The 22,378-nt window shown below is 59.3% G+C and overlaps 2 protein-coding genes across 3 annotated transcripts; both read right to left on the bottom strand.

Annotated features, from left to right (window-relative positions):
* Positions 1-11,646: 11,646 nt before the first annotated feature.
* FAM189B (family with sequence similarity 189 member B) lies at positions 11,647-17,001 on the bottom strand. Of its 2 annotated transcripts, none has more exons than XM_004778582.3 (12): positions 16,224-17,001; positions 15,956-16,012; positions 15,656-15,766; positions 15,448-15,567; positions 15,178-15,285; positions 14,517-14,689; positions 14,276-14,402; positions 13,861-13,930; positions 13,155-13,727; positions 12,528-12,596; positions 12,188-12,441; positions 11,647-12,096 (listed from the first exon to the last, which is right to left on the bottom strand). In XM_004778582.3, exons 1-12 carry the CDS (start codon positions 16,446-16,448, stop codon positions 11,923-11,925), a joined length of 2,061 nt encoding a protein of 686 aa, XP_004778639.1. In that variant the 5' UTR covers positions 16,449-17,001; the 3' UTR covers positions 11,647-11,922. The 2 variants fall into 2 exon arrangements, with proteins under 2 accessions (XP_004778639.1, XP_004778641.1); XM_004778584.3 differs by having other exon boundaries at positions 14,276-14,375.
* Positions 17,002-17,512: 511 nt separating this feature from the next.
* On the bottom strand, positions 17,513-22,180 carry SCAMP3 (secretory carrier membrane protein 3). Its single transcript, XM_004778572.2, has 9 exons — positions 21,955-22,180; positions 21,551-21,628; positions 20,808-20,930; positions 20,602-20,722; positions 19,715-19,843; positions 18,952-19,111; positions 18,748-18,849; positions 18,089-18,206; positions 17,513-17,960 (listed from the first exon to the last, which is right to left on the bottom strand). Exons 1-9 carry the CDS (start codon positions 22,018-22,020, stop codon positions 17,814-17,816), a joined length of 1,044 nt encoding a protein of 347 aa, XP_004778629.1. The 5' UTR covers positions 22,021-22,180; the 3' UTR covers positions 17,513-17,813.
* Positions 22,181-22,378: the final 198 nt, after the last annotated feature.

Raw genomic sequence — 22,378 nt, 5'->3', positions numbered from 1 at the left:
AGCGCCTGGAGCCTAGGAGCTGCTCAGGAACTGCTTCTTTGTGGGGTCTTTTGGCTTTTTGAATTTTTTTTTTTTTTAAACAAATTGTTTTATTGCTTTATGTCATTTTGGCTTACACAAAGTTTCATAGGAATGCTCTACTGTTGAATACCTGGGGAAACCTGTACTGATTCTTTTTTTTTTTTGACAGAGAGACATCACAAGTAGGCAGAGAAGCAGGCAGAGAGAGAGAGAGGAGGAAGCAGGCTCCCTGCCGAGCAGAGAGCCCGATGCGGGACTCGATCCCAGGACCCCGAGATCATGACCCGAGGCGAAGGCAGCAGCTTAACCCACTGAGCCACCCAGGTGCCCGGCTTTTTGAATTATTTCACGGAAGACTTTCCAGACACACTGCAGGCACAGTCAGTCCTTTCTTCTAGGTTCCCAGAGCACCGAGGCCAGCCTGGGGGGGCAAGCTGGGTTGAGGCCCAGCTCCGCCAAGTACTTGGATGTGCGACCTTCGGTCACCGTCTCAGGCGCGCTGGGCCAGGACGGGCCGAGCCCCGCCCTCTCCCCGAGGTGGGAAGCCCGCCCGCGTGGTCTGTGCGGCCGGCCGGCGTCCTCGCTTTCCGCGGACCAGAGTGGTTCGGGAGAGACGGTCACGATCTCGTTGGACCGAGAGCTTTCCAGTCGTGCCCCCACATCATCAGTGTTGCCTGGGGACAGGGCCGCCCCCCCAAAGACGCAGTGAGGCCGCGTGCGGAGAGCCCGGCCGTAGCCCTCTCGGTCCCCCTCCCTGGCTGGAGCCCAGCGACCCGGCGCGACCCGGTCCCGTTCGCAGGCCGGAGAGGGCATGGGCTCCGGCCGACGAGGATGAGCGGAGTCTGGGAGCGTTTCTAGAGACTCTTCAGAAGCCGCGCGGACGGGTGCGGGGGGCAGGGGCGCGGCGGTGGGGGCAGGGCCCGCGACAGGGGCCGCGCCTCTGCACCCCTCCCCGCGGGGCCGCGCTCCCAGCTGCGGGGCGGAGGCGCCGCTCGGCCTCCCCGGCGGGAGAGCGCCCGCGCCCGCGCGCACGCGCCAGCGCCAGGCCCCGCCCCGCTGAGGCCCGCGTCGCCCCGCGAAGGCCCGGCCGAGCCACCTGCGCGGACGCCAGAGCCGGCGGGGGCGGAGGCGGGGGCGGCGGCGCCAAGGGACCGAGGCAGCCGGTCACGCCTGCCCCGGACTTCCTGCTCGCCCAGGAAGCGCTGCCCTGCGCGGGCCTCGCTGCCCGCACCCCGCACCCCGCCCGCGGCCGCAGAGCCTCCGCCCTGCCCCGCGTCCCTCCGCGCCGAGTTTGCGGGTTTCCTGTCTCTCGTTCTTACCCTTCACTTTGTAAAAATTCTCCCGCAGGGGGCGCCCGCCCGGCCCAGGCAGTGGAGCCTGGGAGTCTCGATCTCGGGGTCGTAGGTTCGAGCCCCAAGCCCGGTGAAGAGATTGCTAAAGAAAAATAAATTAATACAATAAAATAAAAAATCTTTAAGAATGAAAAATAAATAATATTGGTTATAATAAGAGTTCGTATTTATGGAGTACTTATTCCGTGCTACTTTATGGGTTTTTTATTTTTTTATTATTTTTTTAAGATTTTATTTATTTATTTGACAGAGAGAAATCACAAGTAGGCAGAGAGGCAGGCAGAGAGAGAGAGGGAAGCAGGCTCCCCGCTGAGCAGAGAGCCCGATGCGGGATTCGATCCCAGGACCCTGAGATCATGACCCGAGCCGAAGGCAGCGGCCTAACCCACTGAGCCACCCAGGTGCCCCTTTATGGATTTTTTAAAAGATTTTACTTATTTGAGGGGTGCCTGGGTGGCTCAGTGGGTTAAAGCCTCTGCCTTCGGCTCAGGTCATGATCCCGGCACCCTGGGATCGAGCCCCGCATCAGGCTCTCTGGTCAGCAGGGAGCCTGCTTCCTCCTCTCTGTCTGCTTCTCTGCCTACTTGTGATCTCTCTCTGTCAAATAAATAAATAAAATCATATATATATATATATATATATATATATATTTTTTTTTTTTTTTTTTTTTTTACTTATTCGACAGAGAGTACCAGCAGGGGGAGCAGCGCGGAGAGGGGGAAGCATACCCTTGCTAAGCAGGGAGCTGGACGTGAGGCTCGATCCCAGGACCCAGAGATCACGAACTGAGCGGGAGGCAGATGCTAAACCCACTGAGCCCCCAGGCGCCCCCTGTGCTACTTCATGTTCACCGTCTCCTTTGGTTCTCACAAGGCTTATACTACAACTTCTCCCGTCTTACGTTATTTATTGATTGGATTCTATTTACCTAATTATTTTAGAGACAGAGAGAGAGTTGTGGGCGCCTCAACAGGCTCCCTGCTGAGCTCAGATCCTGATGCGGGGCTTGATCCCATGACCCCGAGATCACCACCTGAGCCCAAATCACAAGTCAGGCACTTAACGGACTGAGTCACCCAGGTACCCCCCATTTCACCCATTTTAAGGACGAGGAACTTAAGACTCTGAAAGGTCATTAAATTGCCCAAAGTAGGGGCGCCTGCGTGCCTCACAGGGTTAAGCCTTTGCCTTCCATTCAGGTTGTGATCTCAGGGTCCTGGCATCAGGCCCCACATCCGGCCCTCTGCTAAGCGGGGAGCCTGATTCCTCCTCTTTCTCTCTCTCTACCTGCCTCTGTCTCTGCCTACTTGTGATCTGTCTGTCAAATAAATAAATAAATAAATAAATATTTTAAAATAAATAAATAAATAGAATCTTTTAAAAAAAAAATTGCCCAAGGGCACCTGGGTGGCTCAGTGGGTTAAAGCCTCCGCCTTCGGCCCAGGTCATGATCCCAGGGTCTTGGGATCCAGCCCGGCGTCAGGTGCTCATCTCAGCGGGGAGCCTGCTTCCTTTCCTCTCTCTCGGCCTCTCTGCCTGCTTGTGATCTGTCTGTCTGTTAAATAAATAATAAATTTTTTTTAAAAATTGCCGAAAGTCCAGTGGCCACTCAGTAGTAGAAGCTGGATTCATGTCCAGAATCCCACGACACACAGCACGTATGTCCTGAGTGCCTCTGGTGTGCCACACTCTGTGCCAGGTGCTGGTTATTTTCAAAAGTCGGAACTGTTGCCATTGCTTTAGGTCATTACAAGGTGAAGCCCAAGTCGGCTTCTGATGCTGCGCAGAAGCATCTCAGGGTCCTTTTCTCCAAAACCGTCGGACAAGGCCTGAGGCTGCATAGTGAACCTGCCTCTCGGGAATTCCCCAGCAGCAGGACCTACAGACTCTCGGTTGGGAGGGGCAGCTTAGCTGCAGCCTGAGCCCTCCCCCTGCCCCCAGCAAATATTTCCTAACGCGTGCTTCTTTCCTGAGCTGGAATGAATGTAAAGATAAGAGAACTCACTTATAGGGCACCTGGGTAGCTCAGTTAGTTCAATGCCTGCCTTTGGCTAGGGCCCTGATCTCAGGGTCCTGGGATTGAGTCCCATGTTAGGCTCCTCTGCTTCTCCATCTGCCTGCAGCTCCCCACCTCCCCCCCGGCTCTCTTTCTCAAATAAATAAAATCTTTTTTTTAAAGAACTTACTTCCACATATACTTTAAAATAATCAATACAGTTACCTTAATTGAAATAAAAAGAAAGAATAATGGGACAAATTTGGGGGGGGGACAAATTTTTATTATAAAATATGTTTTCAATAAGTGAATGCTTAGGCCCCATCATCTAGAAGACATAATGTAGTCAGATCTTGCAGAAACCAAATGGAATAAATTGGGATTTAATAGAAGCAAAACAGAGCACAAGTTAACAAATAATTTATAGGGGCACTGGGTGGCTCAGTGGGTTAACCCTCTTGGGGTCCTGGGATCGAGCCCCACATCAGGCTCTATGCTCAGCGGGGCCTGCTTTCACCTCTCTATCTGCCTGCTGTATCTTAATCCTTTAAATTCTTTAAATAATGGGGCGCCTGGGTGGCTCAGTGGATTAAGCCGCTGACTTCGGCTCAGGTCATGATCTCAGTGTCCTGGGATCAAGCCCCGCATCGGGCTATTTGCTCAGCAGGAGCCTGCTTCTCTCTCTCTCTCTCTCTCTGCCTGACTCTCCGCCTACTTGTGATCTCTCTCTCTGTCAAATGAATGAATAAAATCTTTAAAAATAAATAAATAAATAAATTCTTTAAATATTAAGTTTTATATTTATTATATCATATATATTAAATATATTAAAAACAAATTTATTAAAATTTAAATATTAAAAATTAATATATTTAAATTCTTAAAATAATTTACATGTAATATATGTCATTTTCACAATATGTAATTATCATTGTGCTACAAAAACATAAAACATATGATAAATCACAATGTTTAAGGGGCCCCTGACTAGCTCAGTCAGGGGACTGTGCAACTCTTGATGTTGGGGTTGTAAGTTCAGACCCCACATTGGGTACAGAGACGACTTAAAAATAAAATCTTCAGGGGCACCTGGGTGGCTCAGTGGGTTAAGCCGCTGCCTTCGGCTCAGGTCATGATCTCGGGGTCCTGGGATCAAGTCCCGAATCCGGCTCTCTGCTCAGCAGGGAGCCTGCTTCCCCCTCTCTCTCTCTGCCTGCCTCTTCGACTACTTGTGATTTCTCTCTGTCAAATAAATAAATAAAATCTTTAAAAAATAAAATAAAATCTTCAGACATCTGGGGGGCTCAGTCGGTAAGGCAGCTGCCTTCAGCCTGGGTCCTGATCCCAGGGTCCTGGAATCCAGCCTCACAGGGCTGCTGCTCAACAGGGAGCCAGCTTCTCCTCCAGCCACTCCCCCCGCTTGTGCTCGCTCTCTCTCTGACAAATAAATAAATAAAATCTTTGAAAAAAAATTTTTTAAGTAAGAATTGGCTTTAAAAAAATAAAAATAAAAATAAAAGAATAAAATCTTTAAAAAGGGGGGGGGGTGCCTGGGTGGCTCAGTGGGTTATAGTCTCTGCCTTCAGCTCAGGTCATGATCTCAGGGTTCTGGGTTAGGGCTAGGGTTAAAAAAAGAAGAAGAAGAAGAAGAAGAAGAAGAAGAAGAGGGACTTTTGTGGTATGCAGACTACACCTCAATGAAGCGCGGAAGAGAATCCCAGCTGGCTCGGTGCTTTTGCAGGACCCCCCAGGACACCGCCGCTCTAATCTAGCAGTGTGTACTCTCCCGGTAAACCGCGGAGAGCACAGATCCAGTAATTTCGGGTTGACGCACTGTCTCTGCGCTTCCTTCTCCATGATGATCTTCTAAATTACGGGGCTTCCCCGCAAAAGTCCTCATGTAAAACGTCCTTTTATTATGAGATGATACAGTCCTGCCTGAATTTTATTCTGGTTTTTATTTTGACTATGTCGTTGAGCAGAACATCCCAAAGCCAGGTCGCAGGAGCGATGGACTTTCGCCGCGCGGGACAGTGAGGCGCGGGCCCGGGTGCCCGCCCTCTGCGCTCCCGCCTCCGCGTCCGCAGAAGGCCTCCTGAGGGCGGTCCCCACGAGAGACAGCAGTTTTCGGAGCGTCCCCTAGGGGGCGACGGAGGCCCGCCCGTGACGGGGGCGCGCGAGGGGGCCGCAGACACGCACTCCTCGGCCGCCTTCGCACCGCACTTTTGAAGGACGTACCTCAAGTTCCAGAGAGGACGTCCGGGGACGTCCGGGATGCCGGCCCTGGCGCTGGAGGTGGCAGGGACCGAGCCACGGGCTCCTTGCCCTGGAGGCCTCAGACCAGCTCCCAAGAGGGGGGACGCGTTCCCAGCCCCAGGTCACCAGCACTGTCAGGTCCAAGACAGGCCTTTTCTCATTCCACACTCACTAGGCTGTGGCTTCATCCTTGGGTTCATGTGATGAAACAACCCCTTTGCCCCCAGCCTCACTGCGATATAACTGATATATCACAGTGGATGAGCTCGGGGTGACCATGCGAGGATTGGACATGGGTATATACTGCAACATGATGACAGCAATAAAGTCTGATTAACCAACTCTTCAGAGACACCCAGAGCCTTCCTGGTGAGGCCCGGGGCAGTGGGAAAGTACCTGTACCCTGCAGGTCATCCTCTAAGTTCTCTCGAGAACGGCAGCCAGGCTTTCCTAAGTGCTCATCGCAGCCACGCACCCCACAACTGCACAGGCGACACTCTCCAACATCGTAAGCGGCAGAGTCGAGCCTTGGTTCAGGGCTGTCCCACTCGAAAGGCCAGGCAGCACCCCCCCAACACCCCCCCCCCCCCGGTACTCAGCCCTGTGCCGCCAGTCTCTTGGAAAGCTGGTACAAGACTGCGGAGCCAATTTCTTTGAAACCTCAAAGCTCTTCCATCAGAGGCGAGTGCACAGTGGGCCTCGCTGCCTGCTGAATGAATGCGTTAGGTTAGCAAGGCTTCTTCAAGGCTCTTCCAGGCTCGGAAGCTCAGTGTTTCGTGCTGTCCTGGGTGTGGGCTGAAGCAAAGGAGTCCAGGGCTGGGGGCAGGAGGGGGCTCAATGAACACTGACCAGCCCGCACCATCTAACAGAGAGATGCGGTTGAGGCCACGGGAAGGACGGGTTCACACACCGAGTACCCATGAACTTGTCTGCAGGTCCGGTCCTGCTCCGAGCCTCCCGTGCAAGGCTGGGATGAGGCTCACAGAAGATAAGGATGTCCGTGAACCATTAAGTTCCATGGAAAACTCATGGAGGAATCTGTACTTTATTGCAACTCAGCCTCCGGGGACGGTCCCAGGAGTCCTCGGCCCCAATGCCCTCCGTCCACCCTTGCTCCCCGCAGCTGCCACCATTCCTCTCGTCCGCTTAAAGCAAGACAAGATGGAAGAGTGTTGTAGTGAGGCCCTGGGACTATTCAGGCCTTAAATCCTTGCTCCTTTACTCACTAGACCTGAGATACTGGGAAGAGACTTGACGTCTCAGAGCTTTGGTTTCCTCATCTCCAAAAAACTCTTGCCTCAAGCGTTGTTGCGAGGGTTTAATGCAACAATACCCACAATACGAGGGAGCAGGGACCGAGTTGCCACATCTCACACTGCCTGTATCCCACAAGCCATCTCTGGACCCTCTCTGCTCCAGAACTGCTCCTGCCAAGGTCACTATTGATCTCTGCGTTGCTGAGTCCAGTGAGCAATGTTCCGTCGTTATCTGATGGATTCTTCACCTCAATGGACACACTACTCCCCCATTCTTGAAACACACTCTTGTTTTCATGACTCCACACTCTTCTTCAGCTGTGCCTTCTCCTTTGCGGCATTACCACTTCTTTCTATGGGTGTCCTTTTGGGGTTTGTCATAGACTTCTCCTCTTGTGTCGTACTCTCTCCGGGAGACAATCCCATGGCTTTGATTACTTCTTAGTTGCTGTTGGTTCCAAACTCTCCACCTCCAATCCCAATCTTTCTCCTGGGATTGACTCTGTGACGGCACTCTGCCCTCCAGACCTGTGCTCTGGGCGTCTCATGGACAGGTCAGCAAGACCATCATGAGATGGTTCTCTTCTCCAGCCAAATTCACTCTTCCCCCTGTGTTCTCTTCCCCCATGAATGCCGCCCCTTCCTCCCAGAACTGGGGCTCATCCTTGACTCTGTCCTCTCTCCGTACCCGAATCCCCATTATTTCTTCTCTAAACTCCAAAACATCTCTCTTGGTCTCCTAACCTCCAGTTTTCTCTTCCAGTCTATCCCCCCCCCCAAATTGGATGTTCTAACTAAAATACAAATTCTGGGGTGCCTGGGTGGCTCAGTGGGTTAAGCTGCTGCCTTCGGCTCAGGTCATGATCTCAGAGTCCTGGGATCGAGTCTCGCATCGGGCTCTCTGCTCAGCAGGGAGCCTGCTTCCCTCTCTCTCTGCCTGCCTCTCCATCTACTTGTGATTTCTCTCTGTCAAATAAATAAATAAATAAAATCTTTAAAAAAATAATAAAATAAAATAAAATACAAATTCTGAAGGATCCTCTCTCTTTCTCGTCTAAAATCCATTAGTGATTCCACACTACCCTTAAGAGAGGTTGTGGGACCTTGCCCCACCCTCATTTGTCACCTGCCCATTTGCACCTTATGCTCTAACCACATTCCTCCAGTAGGCCGTATTTCATCTCACCTTTTCATATTTCATGCTCTCCCTTTGGCCATGAGTACTTTCTTCTTCTCGTCTCTTGAAAAACAAAAACAAAAAAGGGAACAGCTACTCATTTTCATCACGGAAGCCTGAGTCCCTGCCATCAGAATCATCTTCCTGACACTTCTGACTGGGTAGGAGGCATCCTTGATGTGCTCCCCAATTCACCTATCCAACAAATAGTAATTGAACATCTGCTATGTGCCAGACTCTCTTCTAGGTCCTGGGGATATAGTACTGAATGGGATGATAAAGTCCTTGGCCCCAGGGGCTTATATTCAAGTGGGGATGGAACACAAAAAATCTAACTTCAGATGGCCATGAGAATTACGAAGCAAAATAAAGGGCAGAGTGTGCTGGACAGAACCAGGGAGCGGACGAGTAAGGAGTCTGGAGGCAAAGGTTGGTTGCCAGAGTCTCTGGGCCTTGGTGACCACAGCAGTGAGTCTAAGTTTTGTTCTAAGATGGAAATTCACTGGAGAGTTTGGTGCAGGGACGTGCCAAGATTAGATTTATATTTTCAAAATATCACTTTGGCTGCTGTGTAGAAATCAGACTGCGAAGGGGAGACCAGCCTCCTCCTCCTCGTTCTCCAACTCTTCCGCGTGCAACGCTCCTCCCTCCCGTCGGACCCCTTAGTGCTGGGGCTTGTGGCCTGAGCTCGAGCCCTACAGGGCCGGTGCAGTACACACAGCTGCAGTGACTCGTACCAGGGGTTGCTTTGTCCGTGGCTCAGCCCACTAGGGTAGGGACCGCTGTGTCCCGGTGCCCCGCCCCGTCCCGGGAGGCTCTGGGTTCCCCGTTTCTGCCCTCCCACGGCGCCCCATCCCCCTCCGACACCCCCCGAGTCCCCGGCCCCGCCCCACCGCCGGAGGCTGTCTAATCCTCCGCCCCGCCCCACCCGGCAGCGTTCCCTGCGGCGCGGGATCCCGGACCCCGTTCCATCCCGGCGGGGGCCGCCGTGGCTGGCGCCGGCTCCTTGCTCAGTGGGAGCTTGTCCAATGGCTACAGAATGGATACATTTATACGAATGATACAGACTTTCTCCGCACCCCACGTGGATGGAGAGAGTTTAAAGATTTCATCCCCCGCGCCCGGGGGCTGGGTGGGCTCAGCGTCCGCCTTCGGCTCAGGTCCGGATCCCCGGGCTGTGAGGTCGAGCGCCGCACCCGCTCCCTGCTCGGCGGGGCCCGCTCCTCCCTCTGCCCCACCCCGCTGTTCTCTCTCCGGGAGCCTCAGAGGCCATTCCTACTATTAACAAGAACGAACGCAGAGAGCGGAGAGCGAGTCCGACCGCGCGACACCCAGCACGCCTACCGCCGAGGCGAACGGGGAGCCCCGCGCCGCCCGCACTGCGGAGAGGCCGGGCGAGGACACCGCCCAGCCCAGCCCGAGCCCAGCCCGCGAACAGCCCCGCCACGCGCCGCGCAGCCCGTCCACGCGCAGCCCGTCCACGCGCAGCCCCTCGATGCGCAGCCGCGGGCGGAGTCTCGAATCGCGGGAGGGAGGGGGGACGGGACGCCGGCCCCTTCCGCACGCCTATTGGTCGTCCTGGGGACCGACTACTCTCGCTGACCAGCCGAGTCCAGGTGCGGCGCAAGCGTCGTCTGGAGCCTACGCGAACAAGGGCGCGGACGGCGAGAAGTGCGCATGCGCCTGGGCGTCCAGCGGCCGTAACGGGCGGGGCCGGGGGCTTCCCGGCGGGGAGGCGCCCGTCGAGGCGGCGCTGCGTCCGCGAGCATGCTCCTCCGGGGGCCTCGGGTCAGGGAACGTTCAGTGCTCGGAAGCTGCCTCGCTGGGAAGCCCCGTCTCAGCTCCTCCTACCCCGTCTGTGGGCCGGCCGCGCCCTGACCCGCCCTGCGGCTGCTGAATTAAAGGCCGGGCCGCCCGACGCCGTCCGCGGGCTGCGCGCCTCCCCCGCCGGCCCTCCGGTCTGCCCCCGGTAGCCCGCTGGTAGAGCCGGCCAGTGACTAGACTGGCACGCGGCGATCCTGGTCCTCGCGAGTGCTCGGCGGGGAGCGCCGCGGCACTGACCCAGTGACCGGGAGCCCTGCGCGGAGGCGCGGAGGGCGCCTCCGCAGGGCGCCGCGGGCCGAGCAGGTGCCGAGCCCTGGCGTGAGGCCTGGTGGCTGCAGCGGCGTGAGACGGGCCGTGCCTGACCACGGTCTGCTCAGGAGCCTGCAGCGGACTCCCGGGCCAGCGGGAGGCCGGCGGACTGCGGCAGAACCTTGCGGCGACGTGACTTTCGCTCTACCGAGCGGAGAAGAGAGGTTTAGGAAGGAGACCAGTCGGAAGGCTGGGAGAGGGGGGCTCAAGCCTGTCTAGGTAGCTGGTGAGGACTGGGTGCGTTGGAGGAGGGAAAGCATAAAACCAGGATGATGCCCAAGCTTTTGGAATGTGCCTCCGGGTGAATAGAGGTGCTGTTGATTGAGATGGGGACAGGCGCCCGGGGTGGGATTCAGGGTTCATCTGTGGCCGCCGTGAGTCTGAGGCGTTCATTGGACATCCCGACAGATGTGTCAAGTTGGAGGTCAGAGGAGATTCAGGGAGAAGAGTTCCACGTGGGCAGGCAGATGGTATTTCATTTTTTTTTTTAAATTTTAAGATTTTATTTGACAGAGAGAGACACACACACACAGAGCACAAGCAGGTGGAGTGGGAGAGGTAGAAGCAGACTCCCCGCGGAGCAGGGAGCCCTATGTGGGGCTCGATCCCAGAACCCTGGGATCATGACCGGGCAGAAGGCAGACGCTTAACAACTGAGCTACCCAGGCGCCCCAGGGCAGATAGTATTTAAACCATGGGTTTGAGTAGTGCTATTTGCAGATGGAAACTAGAAGAGGACCAAGGGGGAAATCCCGGGGTTTTCCAGCACTGAACGATCCAGCTGAGTTGTGGGAGCTGGCAAAAGAAACCAAAAGGGTCAAGAGGAAACGTAGGGCTATGATGTCTTCAAAGACAGGAAAGGGCAAAATTGAAGAGAAAAGATGCTTAAATGTTTCTCAGAAGTCAAGTGACATGCAGGCAGAGAAGTGGCCATTGGTTACTGAAGGCTTTTTCAAGGGTAATGCCTGGGGAGAGATGGGGATGGAGCCTGATGGGAGTGTTCTGAGAAGAGCAGGAAAGGCAGAGTGAAAACATTTTGCTCCGAAAAGGAGCAGAGATCTAGATAGCTGGAAATAAATGTCTTGAGAGAGTTTTCTTAACCACGAGAGATGCCAGAACAAATTTCCCATGGTGGAAAAGGCTGGTGCAGAAGAGAAGGCGAAAACTGAAATTTTTTGAAGGCCTATTTAGTGTATTAAGAGCTTTACAAACATTCATCTTCACGATGTTTTACGGATCAGGCAGTTGAGGTTAAATAATTTGCCCAAGGCCATGCAGGTAGACGTGGCAGAGCTGAGAGCCACCCAGGTTTCTTGGACTCTTCACGCCTCACCACCCCAGTGCATAGGCACACAGCTCCCTATGCAGAAGCACTGGGGCATACCTTTGCCCCAGCCAGAGTGCCCCTGTCCAGTCGGAGGGCTCTCTTACACTGGGGGTGGGACTTTTTTTTTCCCTCTTCGGATGCTGTAAGCAGGAGCCTCTCCCCCAGACAGCCTCAATACCCAGATACCCATGCAGCATAGGAGAGAAGCTCTCCCAGTCCTGAGGGCCAGAGACAAGCAGCAGGAGCTCCCAGAGGTAGGCGGCAAAAGGATACTTCTGGGCATGTTCAGCGGGTTTCTGTTGTGTCAGCCAGCGCGTGGGGTGCTGGGGGTTGTTGGTCCCACCAGCTGGTGCCTGTGCCCCCAGCATTCACCTGGATCTGTTCAGAGGGTCAGGAAGCCCAGGTCAGAGCCCAGTCTCCCGGCTGCCCCCATTGAGGCTGAGGCTGTGGGGGCGAGGACCACGCTCCAGTCGGCGGCCAGACAGGAGGCGCCGCAGTGAAGAACCAGAGCTCAGGTCGCCACAGCTCCGAAGGTGGAGGCTCTCTCGGCCTGGCCGACCCCAGGGGCTCCGGGGCACCTAGAGGGGGACACAAAACCGGGCATGAGTGTGGCTTAGCCTAAAGCTCCCGGCTTTCCTGGGTATCTTCCCAGACTCCCCTAACTCCTACCTGCTTAAACCCATGGGCCCCATTCCCACTGGGGTCTGGGGCCTTCTTGGACATCTGGAAGAACCGAGAGACCAAGCCTCGGCCTGGCCAGCTGCTCTTAAGATCCCCGAGGGAGTGGGCAGGTGCAGGGCCGGAGGGCAGGGGGACCTTTTGAAAGGTGGGCACGGGGCGCCGTTTCTCAGCTGAGCGGGCGCGTAGCAGCTTGGGTGAAGGGCAGCGGGCTAGACGGAAGAGGCAGGCTTCAGAGCAGAGCCCTGGAGAGAGAGAAGGAAGGGAGGTGCACGGAGGGCCAGGCAGCACTCCCCTAACCCACCCTCTGGGTGCCAAGCACACGCCTGACCTGTATCTGCAGAGGAAAGGGAGGCGGCCTCTTCCTCGAGCACTTTGGTATAAAGGTCCCTGAAGTCAGCTGTGGGGGGAGGCAGGGAGTGGAAATGCCGGGTCGACAGGTCCTCCCAGGAGAGACTCAACCCCCCAGGAGCCTCCCCAGCCCCACACCCCACCCTCAACCCAAACGTCACGTCTGCCCATGTCTGCCGGAAACCCAATGGCGCAGCCCAGCAAGACGGGGACTAAGGCGGTCTCTTGGTGGCTGCATCCCCCCCACCTCGGCCCCCTAGAAGAGCACGAGGCCAGGGCTGAAATGCTGTCGGGTCCCCTCATTCCTCAGGCACTCCAGCACCTGGGCTGAGGGGCTGCTCCTGTGCCCAGGGAGCAGGTGGGTGGCCTGGGAGAGGGTGGGTAATGGGGCCCGGGTGGGAGCTGTGGAAGCTTCTTCCTCTTTCTGCTGCTCAGCTGCTGACGGTGTGGTTTTAGAAGGGGAACGCTCAGAAGTGTCTCCTGCGGGAGTGAACTCAGCCCTTCTTGGGGCTGTTCTAAGCCCTGCAGGCACCACCGGCCCTCTAACTCCCCGGCCTGCCCTCTCCTGACCCTCGGGGCTGTGTGTGCAGGGGTGGGGCGTGCTCACCGGTGTCGCTGGAGGTGGTGATGCCTGGGTCACTGTGAGACCGCGGCAGCAGCAGCAGCGGGGGCGGCGGGAGAGCCAGATGGGGAGGCCGGTGCCCAGGCGGCGGTGGCGGCGTGAGGGAACCTGAGCTGTCGCTGAAGCGGCGAGCAGGGGCGCGGACGGGAGGGGCCGCGGTGGGCCGGCTGCCTCCGGGGCCGCCTCCCCGGGGGACCCGCCGCCGCAGCTCCGGGAAGCAGGGTCCCACCCAGGGCGGCCAGCCCTCCAGCCGGTGGCAGCTGCGGGCAGCCGTGGGGGCTCCCAGGGCGGGCGGGGCCTCGGGGGCTGAGCAGGAGTAGGAGCGGGCGGCCCTGGGGGGCCGCCGCGGCAGGGGGCTGTCCTCGAAGGGGCCGCGCAGGCCGCAGTCCAGGCTGAGGCAGTAGCCGGCGCGGCTGCGCTGGATGGAGCGGAAGAGCACGTAGTCCACGGAGCGCACGGAGCCCTGCAGCTCCAGCAGGCACGAGTCCTCCGACGGGCTTGAGCCCCCGGGCAGGTCCCCGATGGCCGACAGCACCAGAGACCCACTGTCCATGGACACTGGGGGCGGCAGGGGGGCGTGTGGGGGCGGCTGTCTGTCCACAGCCCTCCGGAGACCTCAGAGCCCAGCACCCCCCACCGAGCTCTGCCCTCCCAGGCAGCCCAGCCCTTGCCCCCCGCTTTTTTTGCTCACCATCCACGATGGAGGCCACGCGCTCGCAGACGCAGGAGCTGTCGTGAAGCTGGGGATCAAAGAGAGTGGCCTGCAGGAAACCCGATGGTCAGGTGGCTGGCCCTACAGCCGGTGCCGCCATCCCCCCCAACCCCCCCACGCGGTGTGCAGGACAGGGCTCTGAAGACCTAGCGTTCAGGCCAGCTTTGCCACCCTGCACAGGTCAGTTATGGGGGCCCGAGTTTCCACATCTGGAAGAAATGAATAATAGTTCCTGCGCGCCCACTCCCACCCCGCCCCAGCTCTAGGGAAAACCAGATGGCGGGTGCCACAAACACCATGAGGACTACTGTCTTCTTTGTCCAGGGACAGCAGCTCCCTCAGCTTTTCAGGCTGTGTCGCCAGCTACCCAGACCACGCCGAGCACTGTTCTCACCTGGCTGTCTCCTCGTAGCCCCATGACGGCCTCATAGGAAGGAGGACAATCCGTAGGATACAAAGGTACCGGACTGTCCATGGAGCCGTTGTAGGTGATGCTGGCAGGAAGACGGGGAGGACAAAGCCTGGAAAAGCCCTCCGACTGCACAAACCTCCCCCTGCCCCCTGCCCCCAGCAAGCCAGGCTGCAGCCCCTGCCCCCTTGCTTAGTTCCCCTGGCAGGACTCTGCCCGGCCTCACCTCTGCGCATCTGTTTCCGAGCTGCAGGTATACTCCGGGGGGTAGTAGGGCGGAGGGGGCACTGGCGGTATGAATTCTTCTAAGTCCAGCGTGGTGTGAAGGACAGGCGCTGCAGGCACCGATGTACAGCCCAGGGGCCCCAGGGGGCCTGAGACAGAGCGCTCGGGGGCCAGCTGCTGGGACACAAGCGGCTCAGTGGGCCTGGTTTCTGGGAATGCAGCTTCTAGGCTCCCAGATGCCGCCACATTGTCCTGGGCCTGCCCCCCCCCCCCGTGCCCATGCCACAGCCAGCTCCCCTTCTCCCTCCGCCCCAGTTATCTAGAAAGTCTTCCACTTCATGGCCCCGCCTACCCCCAGAATCGCCACCTGTTCTCTGCCCCCACTAGAACACCAACCCTCTATCCTTGGCCCTATCTGGGATCTTCTGGACTCCACCCGATCTGCAGTCCCATTGTTTAATGTCCACTCTCTGGGCTGCCTGGCATCACAGATTTCTCCCACTCCCCATCCTTCCTCGAACCCCCCCTACATGTCCCTACACCAGACATGCCTAATAAACGACCCACAGCCCCCCGCGCTCAGAAGCCAGCCCAGTCGCAGCACACACTCGCACCCGCCCCGCATCACACCTGCTTGGCTGTGACCCTGGCCCGCCTCTCACCGTGTGCACAAGGTCCAGGGAGAAGATCTGGACGCAGCACACGACGGCAGACAGGGTACAGGTGACGGCACCACAAATGGTGAGCCCACAGACACTGAACAGCAGGTTCTGAAAGCGAGAGGGGAGGCAGGGTGTGAGCGGGCCCTGGGGAGGGGTGCATCCCACAAGTTCTGGACCTGTGAGGACTCCAGAAGGGGAGGCAAAGGTGAAAACCAGAGGGATGGGGTCAGGGGGAGAAAGGAATGGTTGAATTGGGGAGGGCGCACTCACCTTGAGGGCTCCCCGGGCTTCGTCACAGGTGGAGTTAGGGGCGACTTTCAACTCCTGCCCTGACTCTGGACAGGGCCGGAGTAGGGGGACAGAGGGGCAGCACACACAGACCTTTCCTTCCTGAGCGGCAGGGCGGAGGGCGCAGTCAGGACAAACCCAGGCACACCTCCCACCACTCAGTCTCCCCGCCCGCCCTCCTCAGGCTCACCATGGAGCAGTCTTGGAAGTCTCGGGCTAGCTGGGCATTCTTGCAGGAGAGCACAGAGCCGGCCATGCTGAGCATGACACAGAGCACCGAAAGCAGGGAGAAGAAGGAGATCTGGGGGAAGCAGGGGCACATTCAGGGCTGGGGCCTGGGAAGGGGGTACCTCTGCCGCGGATGGGACCACCCCTCACACACAGTTATGCCCGGCTGGCATGAACCGCACCGCCCGTTCCCTCCCTTCTTGGGGGCATGTGCTGGAGCTGGGCACCTGCCTCCCCGGGGGCACCAGACCCTAACACCTACCACTAAAGTGAACGGCCGCTTCCAAGACACAACGCCAACCACCCCGGAGAACGCCAGCTGGGGACAGAGTGGGCACAGGCTCAGCCTGGCAAGGGGGAGGCACATGAGTGAGCCCCTCACCACAGGGTGTGCCCAGCCCTGTAAGAAGACAGCCACCCCGAAGAGGGAGGAGAGGCCGGCATTTGCATCAGCCGCTAGTGTGTATCGCAGGGGCCCCAGGAACCTGCCCCCTCCCCCACCCCCCGCCAGGACTGTGCACCCAACTCACCGAGAACCCAGCCCAAGATGGGCAGGACCTCTTGATGCTCTCGGTGGTGGTGACAGAGGAGGCCACCATGCTGAAGGTGACCACCAGGACGCCCAGGAGCACCTGGGCTAGCCCCAGCATGAGCAGGGCCTGCAGCCAGGGTCGGTGGAGGCGAAGGTGGGTAAGGCCCCGGGTGCTGGGTCGGCTGGTCAGCGAGCGGCTGGAGTCACTGGGCGACGGCATCATGCCTGCTGCCCGGTTGCCGGCGCCTCGCTCGGCCTCCCCCGGCGCTTGGGAGCATCTCAGAGGCGCCCAAGGCCCCGTCCTCCCTCCTCTCCACTCTCTTTGCTCTAGAGCCCACCAACCGGATGGGTCCCCTGGGGCATGGCCCAGGGCCTCCAGCTGGGCGGGGGCCCAAGGGAGGGGCGTCGCGGGGGGGTCGCGGGGGGCTCCCTCCCCACCGCGGGCACCGGACGGGCACCGTGCCCGGGACGGCGATGAGGACGCGGGGGCGCCGGCTCATCGCATCTCCCTGGAGAACGGGGGCGCCGAGAAGGGCAGGTCCAGGCGTGAGGAGAAGCCGCGGTCGGGAACCCGGGGGAAGGGCGGGGAGGGTAAAGGCGAGGAGGGTGGGAAGAAGAGGGGAGGGGTCCTGGGGTCTGAGACAGTCCGGCGGGGAGAAGCCGGGGCGCAGCCGGCTGCGGGGCCGCCCTCCCCGCTCCGCCCCAACACGCTGCGCTCCCCAGCCTGGGCGGCAGCAGGTCCGGCCCGGCGGCGGGGGCGGGGCGGGGGCGGGACTGCGCGGTGCACCCCGGGAGCCGGCGTCGGCCCGCAGGCCGGGTGCAGGGGGGCGGGCGGCGGGGCCGGAGTGGGGCGGGGCTGCGAACGGCTGCCCGGGAGCTGGCGTCCGCCCGCGAGCCCGGTGCCAGGGGGCGGGCGGGGAGGGGGCAGGAGTGGGGCGGGGGGAGCCGGCGTGCGCCCTCGGGCCGGGTGCAGGGGGGCGGGCGCGGGGCAGGAGTAGGGCGGGGCTACACGGGCCGGGAGCAGGGCGGGCCCGCGGGCCGGGTTAAGGCGGGTGGGGGGGTCTCCGCGGGCCTTCCGGGGTCCGGGGTGCGACCCCAGCCCCGCCCAGCCTCTGGGGCCCCGGGCCCGCGCCCCGCCCTTCAGCAGCCCCTGTGGGCCCCGCAGCCCTGCTCGCCGCGGCCCGCCCCCTCCGGGGTCACGTTCTGCTTCCTCCCCCGTCTCCGCCACGCTCCCTTCTCTCTTCCAGCGCCCTCGCTCCCAATAAAGACCCCGGAAACGGGGACTGGTTCCAGTTCCTCTTCTCTTTATTTAAATAACCGAAGCACAGCCTTGGCACAGCGGAGGGGAGCCGGGTGGGGTGTGTAAGGGCTGGCAGTAGTGTGGCCTAATCGGGGGGTGGCGGGGGAAGCGAGACGGGGTTAGTGGCTCCCCGCACCCCGAAGTCAGGGTCAGCCAGCTGCGGGCTTGGGGGCACCAGAGAGGAGACCCCAAGTCGTGACGTCTCACCGAGTCCCGGAGACGTCCAGGACGGGGTGGGGGTGGGGGGCGGGGGGAGCGCCCTCCAGCGGCAGGGCCGGGGGTCGGGGGTCACGGGGCTCTGAAGGCATTCTCGGCAGCCCCAGCGGCTGCGTTGGCGGCGGCGGTGCGCACGGCGGGGTTGGAGAAGACCCCGGCCGCGAACTCCTGCTGAGCCTTCTGGAAGCTGGCCCCGGTGCGGCGGTACAAGGAGTGGATCTGCAGGAGACGGCAGGGATGACCCCACCCTCCCAGAGCTGGCTCCCGGCCGGGCGCCGCGCCCTCCTGGGCCTCCAGAGTGCCCCTCCCAGGCCCCCGGGGCCCATGACCTTGGCGCAGCCCCTCACCCGCTTGAGCATCACGATCCCCAGCACCGCGACGCCGGTGAAAAACAGGGCCACCAGCAGCATGAGCGCGGCCGCCGCCTTGTTGGCGTTCAGCACCACCAGCGCCGAGATCCAGCCACTGCCAGAGGGGACAGCGCCGGCTGTCAAGAGGGGCGCCCCCCCACCCCACGTCGGTCCTCCCAGCCTCTCCGGGGTCAGCAAGCGGGCCCCATCCTACCCAACCCACCAGGGTTCCCCCCAGCCCCTGACCGTCAGTCTGGCACTTTCCAAGCACAACAATCCCACACCTGATCCACTCTCTTCAAAGTTTAATTCCTGTTTCCCCGCAGTTTTCCTACCTCTCCAGGCCCCTCCAAGACATCCTCAGTCCAAACAGACCTCTCTGTGGAGGAGGCCCCACCCCCTCTTCAGAAGCGCTCTTGGGCGCTTCCTCCAGGAAGCCCCCCTCTGATTGACCACGGGTACTTTTCCTCCCCCACACCTAGGCTATCGAGAATTCTGACTGGGTAGGTCCTGTCTCTTGCGTTCAACAAGCACCTTCTGGGGATCAAAACCACATTTCCTTCTTCTGAGCAACTCCTACCCCAGGACCTTGTGCTGACTCGGTCTAGAGGAACGAGGGGAGGGATGGGGGGGGGCTGGAGGGCAGCCTCACAGACCTGAACCCCCAACCTGGGATGCCAATGGCCTGGAGAACAAAGAGCACATCCTGGACGAAGAAAATGAAGAAGAAAACGAAGAAATTGAATGAACTGTCACTCCTGCGGGCAGGAAAAGCCGGGAGAGTGGGAGAAGAGTCAGGGCCGGAGCAGGAGCCGCGGGGCCCATCCCAGGTTCTCCGCCAGCCCCGCCCCTCAGCTTACCGGAAGGCCTTATACATGGGGCGGTACCAGCACATGAAGGAGCAGGGAGTGAAAAGGAGGACCCAGAGGATGGAGAGTCCAAAGCCCGAGCCATTGCTGGTCTCCACACAGAAGCTGGCCAGGCAGGCAAGAAAATTCAGGAGAAGAGCCAACGTGCTGCCTGAGGGATGGACGTACAGGACAATGAGCGTGGCCAGCAATCACAAAACCCTCACCAAACGCTGCAGAGTACGGAAGAGAAGCTTCTGCCTCCACAGAATCCTCCACTCAGCCGCGGAGACAGAGCCCTATCGCACACGATCACCTCTGCAAAGACATTTAGAAAGGGGGAAAGGACAAGACCGTATGTTTTCTAGAAGGTGGAAGAACACGTTCTAAATAGTATGAAAGGAGTCACCCAGGAAAATTCCTGGAGAAACTAGCCTTCAACTCAAGAGAGCAGAGATGAGGGGCGCCTGGGTGGCTTGGTGGGTTAGAGCACCCCCCTCTGCCTTCCGCTCGGGTCATGATCTCAGGGTCCTGGGATCGAGCCCCGCATCGGGCTCTCTGCTCAGCGGGGAGCCTGCTTCCTCCTCTCTTCTCTGACTGCCTCTCTGCCTACTTGTGATCTCTGTCTGTCAAATAAATAAGTAAAATCTTAAAAAAAAAAAAAAAAAGAAAGAGCAGAGATGAAATGCTGAGTTCTAGGCCAGTCGGCTTGAGGGCAGGAAAGATAAGGTCCCTTCCTTTACTGTTCCTCTAAAACAGGCTTCTCACTACTCACACATCCAGAGGTAGTACATGGTAGACACGGTCTTCTGAAATTCTTGGGGGATCTCCATGGAGATGTCCTGGAAAAAGCAGGGCTGGACCGGGCAAAAAGAAGGCAGAGGGGGCCAATTGTTCTGTCGAGCTATAAGGCGGAGAGAGAGCAGGAGGACCTGAGGCGTGAGGCAGAGGCCCACCGAGGAGCCGCCCTCCCTTTCACCCCAGGTTCTCTCTCCATTCTCCAACGTGGTCCGAGGAGCCGTGGGGCGGAAGCAAAGCCGGTGCTGCCGGTGTTCACTGCTACTTACAACTGCTAAGCACTATGCCCAGCCCTCTGCAGGGATGACCTTATTTAACTGCCACAAAGTCCTGTCAAACAGGTACAAACGTTACCTTTGTTTTATAAGTAAGGAAACCAAAGCACTCAAGATCAAGGAACTTATCTAAGAGCTCATGCGCAGTAAATAATAGCGCCTAAATTCACATTCGGCAATGTGGCTCCAGAGCCCACATTCTTAGGGTTATTTTGCTCCTTCAAAAGTGTCAGGGCACCCGGGGGGCTCCGTTGGTTAAAGGACTGCCTTCGGTTCAGGTCATGATCCTGGAGTCAGGGGATCGAGTCCTGCATTGGGCTCCCTGCTCAGCGGGGAGTCTGCTTCTCCCTCTGATGCTCCCCCTTCATGTTCTCCCTCTCTCAAATAAATCTCGGGGTCCTGGGATCGAGCCCCACGTTGGGCTCTCTGCTCAGCAGGGAATCGGCTTCTCCCTCTCCCCCTCCCCCTGCTTGTGTTCCCTCTCTCCCTGTGTCTCTCTCTGTCAAATGAATAAATAAGATCTTTGAGAAAAAAAAGTGTCAAATGCCTCCCCATCCTCCTCAGTGCCCCCACCCCAGACCCCGCTTACCAGCGGCGCCCCCCAGCGCGGCGTGCTGCAGTTCCCGCTCCCTCCGGTCCAACTCCTCTGCCTTCCGGTTGAGCTCCTCCTGCTTCTTCAGCAGCTCAGCAGTGGCTGCCGCAGCCGAAGCCTGCCCAGGACCCCAGCGGGAGACGTGAGTCCTGGGCGCAGACCAGCTCCCCACACCCCCACTCCCATCTCGGTCCCCTATTTACCTGGGTGCTGTAGGAGCCGTAATTTTTGGGTTCTGTAGGGCTGAGCTTTCTCGAGGATTGCAACGAGGGAGCCGAGGGTGGAGGCAATGGGGCAGGGGCAGGAGGCTCATAGGCGGGTGGGGGCTGTTGATTTTGGAAAAGACTTTAGGGACCACCTAGTCCCTTCCAATGCAGGTGTCTAGAGCCTGCTTGAGGATCTTGAGATTCTGAACCCGTTCCCCAGGCTCCTGGCCAAGAGAGCGAAACCTCTGGCGGAGAACTAGCTCTTCTCTAAGCTGCGGCAGCCCTCATCAGCCCCCACATCCTTTCCCTTGACCAGGACTCAAGGCACTCACCCACCAAACCGCCCCCTTCACTTTTTAAAGCTCTTAGAATTTTCTATTCTGTGGGACAAACAGGTCTGGTCCTCCTCATTTCTTCCCTCCAAATGCACCCCTAAGCATAACTGGTTTTTCCCTCAACTCCTACCAGCCCCATTCTGTATTTTCCTCGGAAAAGCCGCCCCAGACACAAGCCTTGGTCCAGGCGTCGCCAGTCTGCAAGTCCTCCTAGGACGGAGGCTTAGAGCTCAAACGGGATCGTTCGCCCTCGTGTCCCCAGAAGGGTTAGGCAAGCCAAGGCAGACTGGCCTCTCTCCCGGGGCTAAGACCGTTTGCATGCAGAGAAGTGCCCTGTACCCGAAGGAGCGGGCTTACAGGCGCATCCTCCCCTTCCCTGCCATCCTGTGCCGCCCAGAGCCTCACCTCTCGGGTCTCAAAAGGGTTGTAGACGTCAAGGGTGGCATACTGCGGGCTGGGTCGGTGCTGGATCACAGCTGGGTCCTGTGGGCAGAGCTGGGCTCAGTTGGCACCTGGTGCCTCTGGGGGAACTCGCTGGGGCCTCTTCCGACGCCCGTGGCTGCGAACACTGCACGTCGGAGGCCACGCTGCTGTCCCAACGCCTGCCCCCAATCCCTCACCCCGCACTGCCAGCACCGGCTCCTTATAGGGGCAGGGCCCGCCCCCCAGGGTGCCTACTGGTCTGGAGTCCCCGTCACCCCCACGTGGCGGCCCTTCCCCAGAACAAACGTCAGGGCCGGGAGGACAAGCGGGCCCGTCCAGAACCGAGCAGAGTCCACCGAGCTAGCCGGAGAAGGCCCGCGCGTCACCTGAAAGGGGTTGTCAAGCTCGCCGGGCCCGGCGAAGGGGTTCCCGCCGTCTCTGCTCTGAGCCATGTTTGCAACTGCGGCCTGGGCCGCCCCTGCCCTCCACGCCCCTGCGCGGCGGCGGCGGCGGCTCCCTGCGCTCCTCGCGGTCCACCCGCTCGGCTGCGCACGGATTGGCCGCGAAGGCCGGAAGGGCCCCGAGGGTCCCCGCAGCGGCGGCGCGCTGCGCCTGCGCCTCGGCTCCCGGCGGCGACGGGGCGCCCACGTGACCCAGGGCCCGCCTCCCCGCCCACCGACGAACTACAAGTCCCGGCAGGCCCCGCGGCGGGGTCCCGGCCCGCTCCGGCGAGCCAGCCGGCAGCCCCGCGTCCGACGCCGGCCGTTCTCCTTCCGCGGGCCTCCCGCAGGGCTGGGCTCCCGCCCGGTG

Source organism: Mustela putorius, unplaced genomic scaffold (assembly GCF_011764305.1).
Source record: "Mustela putorius furo isolate JIRA1106 unplaced genomic scaffold, ASM1176430v1.1 tig00000997_pilon_pilon_pilon, whole genome shotgun sequence".
Taxonomy (NCBI): Eukaryota; Metazoa; Chordata; class Mammalia; order Carnivora; family Mustelidae; genus Mustela; species Mustela putorius.
This window is presented reverse-complemented; position numbering and strand designations above follow the sequence as displayed.